The 10,291-nt window shown below is 50.6% G+C and overlaps 1 protein-coding gene across 1 annotated transcript in view; it reads left to right on the top strand.

The window, feature by feature from the left end:
- The first annotated feature begins 458 nt into the window (after window positions 1-458).
- MFSD11 (major facilitator superfamily domain containing 11) overlaps window positions 459-10,291 on the top strand; it is a 91,725-nt gene continuing 81,892 nt past the window's right edge. The window contains exons 1-2 of the mRNA XM_075347470.1: window positions 459-557; window positions 3,734-3,892. Of these exons, the coding sequence (XP_075203585.1) occupies window positions 3,797-3,892 (96 nt within the window). The 5' untranslated portion in view covers window positions 459-557; window positions 3,734-3,796. The remainder of the gene's footprint in view (window positions 558-3,733; window positions 3,893-10,291) is intronic.

The raw sequence follows: 10,291 nt of genomic DNA, 5'->3' as shown, positions 1-10,291 counted from the left end.
ACTAGCAATGTGAGCCTGTGTCCACACAATGGACCACTTGTAATGACATAATAACAGGGGTGCACAGGTAGCAGTCAGCCCACGCATAACAGGGGCTCCCCTCCTCCCCCACATAGAAACGTTCAGGCAGTTACTACACAATACACAGCTGACAAAGCACCAGGGATGAATGGGTTAATAGTGTCTTGCGCCTGATGTGGCAGGCAGCAGAGGATGCCGGGAAGTGTAGTACTAAGCGCACTTCCTGTGGCAGTGGTTGGTGCTTCTTTGCCCCATTGTGTCCCGCAGCAGGCAGCGGCGTGCACAATGTTAACCCTCACATCGCCAGACACAAGTGTTGTATGATGTGCGCCTGGACATACACAACCTTCACCGGTGCAGGGTGCTGCCTGGTCACCGGTGGTGGACTGCATTTCCCAGCATGCCCAGCGCGTTTCCGCCTTGGTCAGCTGACTCCTGTGAGTAGTGTGGAAACTGCTGCTGAGAGTATAGGTCAGGTGACCGGCTCTCGTTCCTTGTCTGCTGCCCGGCAAACTTCTCCCACTGATGCCTGCAAGGTAAGAGGTGCCCGGTCACACAGTGCGATTCCCTGCAGCAATGGGGGGAAACTACAGCACACAGGATGGTGGATGCATGATGGGAGTTGTAGTTCCGCGTCCTCTTTGGAACATTCATTATTTATCTTTGCTAGGAACACATTGCTGTAATTTACAATCAGAGTCTCAGATCTAGGGACAGCGGAGGATGAGGATTGTATTCTGCCCCTACAGCAATAATTGCCTACTAATCCTCATCTTCCCAGAGCCCCTTTAAAAGTCACATGTGGAGACCTCCTAAAGCAGCCCCCTGTATTGTTAGGGCTATCAGTGATGCAGGGTCCTACACTAAGGCCTCAGGGGTGCGAGCCCTCAGTTGTGGCCATCAGTGCTGGGTAATGGGGGATCCTGAGTGTGTGTGTATGCGTGTGTGTGTGCGCGCGCATGCGTGTGTGTGTGTGTGCATGCGTGTGTGTGCGCGCATGCGTGTGTGTGTGTTGTACTCTGCTGTGGCCATCACCACTGGGTAATGGGGGATCCTGAGTGTGTGCATGCGTGAGTGTGCATGCGTGTGTGTGTGCGCGCATGCGTGTGTGTGTGTGTGTGTGTTGTACTCTGCTGTGGCCATCAATGGGGGATCCTGAGTCAGAGCCCCATGTGTATCTGTGTGTGTAATATATATATTTATATATATATATATATATATATATATACAGGATGTACTCCGCAGTGGTCATCAGCACTGGGTAATGGGGGGCTCCTGAGTCAGGGCCCCTTCTGTGTATGAGGTGTGTGTGTGTGTGTGTATATATATATATATATATATATATATATATATATATATATATATATATATATATATATATATATATATATATATATATATATGATGTACTCCGCTGTGGTCATCAGCGCTGGGTAATGGGAGATCCTGAGTCACCCTTCTGCGTATGAGGTGTGTGATCTATAGATTAGTCCTATGAGATGGACTCTGCTCACAGCTGTCCTCTCTCTGTTCTGCTAACAGTCCTGTTACATGGGGCTGCCGACCTTCCATTGATTAAGGGCTGGTTCACACTAAGCGACAACGACGTCGCTGTTACGTCACCATTTTCTGTGACGTAACAGCGACCTTGTAAGTCGCTGTTATGATCGCTGCTTAGCTGTCAAACACAGCAGCCGAAGCAGCGATCATAACCGCGAGAGCAGGGAGCCGCGCACACTGCTTAGCGCTGGCTCCTTGCTCTCCTAGCTACAGTACACATCGGGTTAATTAACCCGATGTGTAATGCAGCTACATGTGCAGAGAGCCAGAGCCGGCAGCACAGGCAGCGTGAGAGCTGCGGAGGCTGGTAACTAAGGTAAATATCGGGTAACCACCTTGGTTACCTGATGTTTACCCTGGTTACAGCTTACCGCAGCTGCCAGATGCCGGCTCCTGCTCCCTGCTCACTTCATTTGTCGCTCTCTCGCTGTCACACACAGCGATCTGTGTGTCACAGCAGGAGAGCGCCTTTGAAGAAAACGAACCAGGGCTGTGTGTAACGAGCAGCGATCTCGCAGCAGGGGCCAGATCGCTGCTCAGTGTCACACACAGCGAGATCGCTAATGAGGTCACTGCTGCGTCACAAAAAGCGTGCCGTAGCAGCGATTTCGGTAGCGATCTCGCTGTGTGTGAAGCACCCCTTAGGAGAATAAGGGGCAATTTAGATAGTAAACACCTGATTACATTATCTTTCTGAGATAAGCGGCAGCCATGTTGTGTAAAGACCCCATAGACTGAAGTCATCTGAACCTTCCGATATAGTCAGGATCGTCTGCAGTCTAATGCGTATGGGATCCTGCCGACCGTTGGTGTCAGGGGAGGTGGCAGGTCCAATTTTTGGATTTCCTATTCTTTTGTCCTCCTATAATAAGCGGCCACCAGTCATCTGGCTTCAGCTCTCTGAGAACACAGGAGCGCTCGGCTGAGCAGCCACCTCTGTGTATGGGGAAAGGACGGCAAACGGATATCTAAGGTGTATGGGGGTCTTAACATGTATGACCATAATGGCCCCATAGACCTTAGGCTACTTTCACACATCCGGTTTGAGCCGTGCGGCTCAATCCGGCTGTGAAACCTATGCAACGGATGCGGCGAAAACACCGCATCCTTTGCATAAGTTTTTACATGCGGCCCGTCCATTTTTTTCTGGTTGTGGCACGCTACTGAGCATGCGCAGTGGAAGAAACCGCATGCGGCGGCCGGATGCGTTTTTTTCCGCATCGCGCCGCATCCGGCGTCCATAGGCATGCACTGAAAAATGCGCCGCAGCGGCCGGATGCGGCGCAATGCGGTTTTTTTGCCGGAGGAAAAAAACGTTGCAGGCAACGTTCCATCCGGCCGTGGCATCGGCTAAATCTGCCGCATGCGGCAAAAACCAGACCGAACGCAAGCCCATGCGGCACAATACGGCACTAATGTAAGTCTATGCAAAAAAAAACGCAACCGGCGGCAAAAAAAACGGTTGCGGTTTTTCTGCAGAGCGCCGTATGTCGTGGTTGCTGCCACAGTTGGTTGCTATCTGTATCATCTGAGCTCAGTGATTGGCTATACAATTGCTGAAGTGACATCACCGCTGCAGCGGATCAATAGATGGGCAGCAGCCAACGCACATGGTTTGACCTAAGTATGGCTTCATGCTGTGTGGTTGTTTTTGTTTTTTTTCTTCTTATAAACACGTCACTAAGCCTATGGGTTCAAAGTGAGTGCAAGAGGACAACCTTTTAATAGCCGGGTATAAGCTGTGTATTAGGTATATATACCACTCATCTGTTGTATAGTCAAGTGCATGAAGTGAAGATTATAGGTAAATAGCACAAACCGTGAGAGACCAGTATTATGGTCTGTACCTGTGCCCGTGTATTGTCTGGTAATACAGCCCAGCATGTACATTAGCATAGTCATTGTGCGGACATAGACCAGTATTATCGTCTGTACCTGTGTATTGTCTGGTAATACAGCCCAGCATGTACATTAGCATAGTCATTGTGCGGCCATAGACCAGTATTATCGTCTGTACCTGTGCCCGTGTATTGTCTGGTAATACAGCCCAGCATGTACATTAGCATAGTCATTGTGCGGACATAGACCAGTATTAATCTATGTAAGAGGTATATTATTGTAGACTACATCTTTTCTCTATTTCTTTCTCCAGCTGCTGGCCTCCAGATTTGATCCACTTTTATTCATCCCCTCGCTCTGCTAAATCTTGGGAAAAATGACTCCGGAACAGAAGAAACTGTTGAACGTCTTCATCCTGGGCATTTCTTTTATGTTCATGTTCACGGCGTTTCAGACATGTGGCAACGTAGCGGTAAGTGTCCTGCCACGGACAGATAGAGCGTCTCTGTTCCCTAATTTGCAGAATGGAGCGTGTCTAGCAGCTGGAAAGTTGGCCATCTTCCCTCTTCCTCACACTGTAATCACGGAGACCCTATTTACTGTATGACCGTCTGAGTACAATGGCGGCTCTACACTGGTGATCTACAAAGCCAAGTGTTTTTATAGACCGCATTCTTTAGGGTAATGAAGCTTCATACTGCTCAGACATATACTTTTTTTTTTTTACCCCATAAGGCCCCTTTACACACTGCAACATCGCTAACGACATCGCTGTAACGTCACCGGTTTTGTGACGTAATAGCGACCTCCCCAGCGACATTGCAGTGTGTAACACGCATCAGCGACCTGGCCCCCGCTGTGAGGTCGCTGATCGCTACAAATCTTTCATGACCATTTTTTTGTCCTTTGTTTCCCGCTGTGCAGCATGTATCGTTTTGTTTGACACCATTAAAACAACTTCGTTAGCGACTTCCCTTTCAAATAGCTGCTTTGACACATCCCCCAATGACTAGCTAGGTCGTTCTGTTGCGTCGTTGGCCAGGTTTGCCTGTTTGACAGCTCACCAGCGACTCACCTGAGACTTTGTAGCGATCCCGGCCAGGTTAGGATCGCTGGTGGGATCGCTAGAAAGTCTCAGTGTGTAAAGGGGCCTTTAGCGACCACCAGGCAACTTCTTGTTGTCATACAGCTGTCAATAGTGACAGCAGCATCTAGATGGTTAACAGAGTGTGAAGGCTCCCTCTCTGTTACACCGTCAGCACCATGAGATTATGATTGTGTGATCTTGATGTTTGCCATGGCAAGCCAATGCCAAGTAATGGCCTTGGAGTGCTACCTATAGTGACCCGTTCAGAAGTTAGCAGTATTTTAGTGGTAAAAATATATATTTTTTTTTTTCCTATCATTCCATTTTGTGTTGTCTCCTAAAAAGCACCTGAAGGGTTAACAAACCACCTGACATCAGGTATCGTGTGTGTGTGTGTGTATATGTATATATATAATATATATAATATATATATATATATATATATATATATATATATATATATATATATATATATATATATATATATATATATATATATATATATATATGCTGTGTATGTCTGCTAAAGAAATTCGCACCGTCGCATTTACAATCACGAAATTTTGCAGAGACACCCCATGTGACTCACGGAACGTCATAGACTATGTTTTGACGTGAAAATCTATCCCTGCGCTTTACAGTTACGCTCCAAAAAACCTGCCTCAATTAAAGCGAATCGAGCTGCGAGTGATAGGTTATTAATAGGAGCTGTAATTGGTTGCCATAGGAACAAAATAAATTGTTAGTATAAGAAGCTTATGTGTGAGGTAATAAGATGTCGGTGGAGAGACAGATGGAGAAAGACAGCAAGAGACAGACAGTCAAAGATACAGACAGAGGCAGACAGACAGAGGCAGACAGGGAAAGAGACAGACAGAGAGGTTATGTGACGCCCTGGCAAAACCAGGTAGTCACACAGATAGGCCCCCGCATAACACCGCTCCCACACAGGGATAAATAAGCCGACCTGAAACCATAGTCACCCCCTCAGGGAAGGACAGGCACACCAGTGGGCGGGACCAGGCGGAAAGGAAACACCCATCTTGGGGTCTGGAGAGCCCGGGGCGGGAAAACAAGCCATTAAGCTCAGTTAGTTAAGTTTGGAGAAGTGAGGAGGAGAAGCTGACAGGTGTCAGGGTCGGAGCCCTGACACAAAGGCTAGGTGGCAGACTGTGGTCACCGCCAGCAGTAGATGGGAAGACGGCTCGGCAGATCCGAGGAGGACCGGGGCAGGGTTGTAGCCCGCCGGTACCGACACCGGAGAACCAACCCGGAAACCGTGCACACAAGGGGGTACTCTGACCCTGAAGACAGGACCGGCACTGACTGGCTAGCTAATTAACTGATTGAGGGCAGGATTCCAGGTCCTGTCCCAACCTAAGTCCCGAAAAATAGACAACAACCCACAGAGAGGGATAGGGCATCCGCCAGGGCCCGGTAGATCACACAGGTCAGCGTCTGACGGGCACGGCTCCCAACCAGAGGACCGGGAGCAGATTCCTGCGTTACACACCGGGAAGTCTACATAAGAAAACACAACGTGCAGAGGAAAGGGGTATTGACCACCAGCCCGCGTGTGGGATCAGATACACCCGTCTGCGGCAGCTGGCTACCATCACCTTGGTTTACCAAAAGACTTGTGTGATTGATTCAACAGTGAGTAACTTCCCCGGCCTGACCGGGTGCGCTGGCCCCTGCCGTTATTATCCCCTGCACAGAGACATTGGGCCCCGGGGCATCCATCCCTACCCACGGAGGGGTTAACATCCAGCTGCCAGCCCATCGCCGGGAGTCCCACAGCAGCAGCGGTGGTGCTACATCTCACCCCACACCGTGGGTGGCATCACAGACGGTTTTCAACAACTCCCGTACAAATATGTCCCCCCTTTTTATTCGAAGTGTCCGCGTGACCCCCGGTTCCTGTAGAGTCCCTCGAGCCATACCGCAGTTCCGGATCCGAGCAGCATGGCTGCAGGCACGGGGACTGCACAGTTAAGAGACGGGCGGGCGGGGAAAGAGATGGGCGGGCGGGGAGGGGGACGGAGACGGAGACAGGGAGGGGGAGGGAGACGGGGACGGGGAGGGAGACTGGGGGAGGGAGACGGGGACGGGGAAGGAAACGGTTACTATCCCGGGCAACGCCCGGGTACTACAGCTAGTATATTATATATGTCCCCCAAGGTCACTTCAAAGTTGGATAGGCCTCCAAAATAATAGGTATAGCAAATTTCCTTGGAAAAAAAGGAAAGTTTAAAACCTTCTAATATCTTAAAAAAATATAAAGACCTTTGATAAATGATGGTGATGTAAGGTAGACTTGTTTTAAATGTGATTTATTAAAGGGAAATATCATCAACCCTTCTAAGCCATCTATATGGCCATATAGGACATATTAAGCTGAGGAAAATGATTCCTTATCTGCAGTCTGATGTCTTATTATATATTATTATAGATAAATACAAAATTTTCATAATATCTAAATGAAAGGGGTCATTTCCAGTATGAGACATGGAGAACAGACTGTCAGTTATTACATGTCTCACACTAGTAACACCCCTTTGATTTAAAATAAGCTCTGGAGGCAGATTCTCAGGAAGATCTGTGTCTGACCCATAGATCTTATCGGCTCATTTACATATAAGAAAAACCTGAATTTGTCTGAAATAAGTCATCGGATCACAGATATCAAGATCACTAAAATCTGGCTTGGTCACTAAGGGGTTGAGATATCTGCTTGCTGTCATGGTGTGGAAAGATCTGTGCTGTAAGGAGTTATGTAATATCATATGAGTAGGACATATTTTTTTAGGCCAACAGTTCTTTTTCAATGACTGCAAGCAGAGATTTGGACAAGCGAAAATTAAATTCTCTTATATATTTTGGTGTCACCATATGTTACCATGTAGTTCTGCCTTACTAGAATGTTGTGAGCGCTTACTAAATAAAGTGTAGCTCAATTTGTGCTAAAACACCCCCCCCCAATCTTATTTCAGATTATTTTTTTTAGGTTTTTGACCATTCTTTTTTTTTTTCTAAAGATATGGCTAAGTGGGGTCTTAAATAGCAACAGGTCTTGCTCCACAATAAAATTGTGCATGACTAATAAACAATAGTGTAAAACAATACAACCAAGAGCTGGCATAAGGAAGAGACAATAGTCTAATATGCCTCGTAAGATGCGCCATAGTTATTGCAGTGTAGGTCACTGAGGTGAATGGGCCGTTTATCTGTTAGTTTTTATGCCGTCTCAGATCCCTTATAGTGAAATATCCAAGAAACTCCCTTCTTTTGGCAGGACTGGCTGACCATCCTAGGTGTCTGGGGACCTTGTGACCATCCTAGGTGTCTGGGGACCTTGTGACCATCCTAGGTGTCTGGGGACCTTGTGACCATCCTAGGTGTCTGGGGACCTTGTGACCATCCTAGGTGTCTGGGGACCTTGTGACCATCCTAGGTGTCTGGGGACCTTGTGACCATCCTAGGTGTCTGGGGACCTTGTGACCATCCTAGGTGTCTGGGGACCTTGTGACCATCCTAGGTGTCTGGGGACCTTGTGACCATCCTAGGTGTCTGGGGACCTTGTGACCATCCTAGGTGTCTGGGGACCTTGTGACCATCCTAGGTGTCTGGGGTCCTTCTGACCATCTTAGGTGTCTGGGGTCCTTCTGACCATCCTAGGTGTCTGGGGTCCTTCTGACCATCCTAGGTGTCTGGGGACCCTCTGACCATCCTAGGTGTCTGGGGACCCTCTGACCATCCTAGGTGTCTGGGGACCCTCTGACCATCCTAGGTGTCTGGGGACCCTCTGACCATCCTAGGTGTCTGGGGACCCTCTGACCGTCCTAGGTGTCTGGGGACCCTCTGACCGTCCTAGGTGTCTGGGGACCCTCTGACCGTCCTAGGTGTCTGGGGACCCTCTGACCGTCCTAGGTGTCTGGGGACCCTCTGACCGTCCTAGGTGTCTGGGGACCCTCTGACCGTCCTAGGTGTCTGGGGACCCTCTGACCGTCCTAGGTGTCTGGGGACCCTCTGACCGTCCTAGGTGTCTGGGGACCCTCTGACCGTCCTAGGTGTCTGGGGACCCTCTGACCGTCCTAGGTGTCTGGGGACCCTCTGACCGTCCTAGGTGTCTGGGGACCCTCTGACCGTCCTAGGTGTCTGGGGACCCTCTGACCGTCCTAGGTGTCTGGGGACCCTCTGACCGTCCTAGGTGTCTGGGGACCCTCTGACCGTCCTAGGTGTCTGGGGACCCTCTGACCGTCCTAGGTGTCTGGGGACCCTCTGACCGTCCTAGGTGTCTGGGGACCCTCTGACCGTCCTAGGTGTCTGGGGACCCTCTGACCGTCCTAGGTGTCTGGGGACCCTCTGACCGTCCTAGGTGTCTGGGGACCCTCTGACCGTCCTAGGTGTCTGGGGACCCTCTGACCGTCCTAGGTGTCTGGGGACCCTCTGACCGTCCTAGGTGTCTGGGGACCCTCTGACCGTCCTAGGTGTCTGGGGACCCTCTGACCGTCCTAGGTGTCTGGGGACCCTCTGACCGTCCTAGGTGTCTGGGGACCCTCTGACCGTCCTAGGTGTCTGGGGACCCTCTGACCGTCCTAGGTGTCTGGGGACCCTGTGACCGTCCTAGGTGTCTGGGGACCCTGTGACCGTCCTAGGTGTCTGGGGACCCTGTGACCGTCCTAGGTGTCTGGGGACCCTGTGACCGTCCTAGGTGTCTGGGGTCCTTCTGACCGTCCTAGGTGTCTGGGGTCCTTCTGACCGTCCTAGGTGTCTGGGGTCCTTCTGACCGTCCTAGGTGTCTGGGGTCCTTCTGACCGTCCTAGGTGTCTGGGGTCCTTCTGACCGTCCTAGGTGTCTGGGGTCCTTCTGACCGTCCTAGGTGTCTGGGGTCCTTCTGACCGTCCTAGGTGTCTGGGGTCCTTCTGACCGTCCTAGGTGTCTGGGGTCCTTCTGACCGTCCTAGGTGTCTGGGGTCCTTCTGACCGTCCTAGGTGTCTGGGGTCCTTCTGACCGTCCTAGGTGTCTGGGGTCCTTCTGACCATCCTAGGTGTCTGGGGTCCTTCTGACCATCCTAGGTGTCTGGGGACCTTGTGACCATCCTAGGTGTCTGGGGACCTTGTGACCATCCTAGGTGTCTGGGGACCTTGTGACCATCCTAGGTGTCTGGGGACCTTGTGACCATCCTAGGTGTCTGGGGACCTTGTGACCATCCTAGGTGTCTGGGGACCTTGTGACCATCCTAGGTGTCTGGGGACCTTGTGACCATCCTAGGTGTCTGGGGACCTTGTGACCATCCTAGGTGTCTGGGGACCTTGTGACCATCCTAGGTGTCTGGGGACCTTGTGACCATCCTAGGTGTCTGGGGACCTTGTGACCATCCTAGGTGTCTGGGGACCTTGTGACCATCCTAGGTGTCTGGGGTCCTTCTGACCATCCTAGGTGTCTGGGGACCCTCTGACCATCCTAGGTGTCTGGGGACCCTCTGACCATCCTAGGTGTCTGGGGACCCTCTGACCATCCTAGGTGTCTGGGGACCCTCTGACCATCCTAGGTGTCTGGGGACCCTCTGACCATCCTAGGTGTCTGGGGACCCTCTGACCATCCTAGGTGTCTGGGGACCCTCTGACCATCCTAGGTGTCTGGGGACCCTCTGACCTGACCCTTACAGCTGGTGTTGGGGGGAGGGGGGGGAAGAAGGATTCGTCATGTTGAACCTGGTAATGTGCCTGAGAATCAATACATAAAATAGACATTTCCTGTTAGAGCAGCCTTACACTTCAT

Source organism: Anomaloglossus baeobatrachus, chromosome 5 (assembly GCF_048569485.1).
Source record: "Anomaloglossus baeobatrachus isolate aAnoBae1 chromosome 5, aAnoBae1.hap1, whole genome shotgun sequence".
Classification (NCBI taxonomy): domain Eukaryota; kingdom Metazoa; phylum Chordata; class Amphibia; order Anura; family Aromobatidae; genus Anomaloglossus; species Anomaloglossus baeobatrachus.
This window is presented reverse-complemented; position numbering and strand designations above follow the sequence as displayed.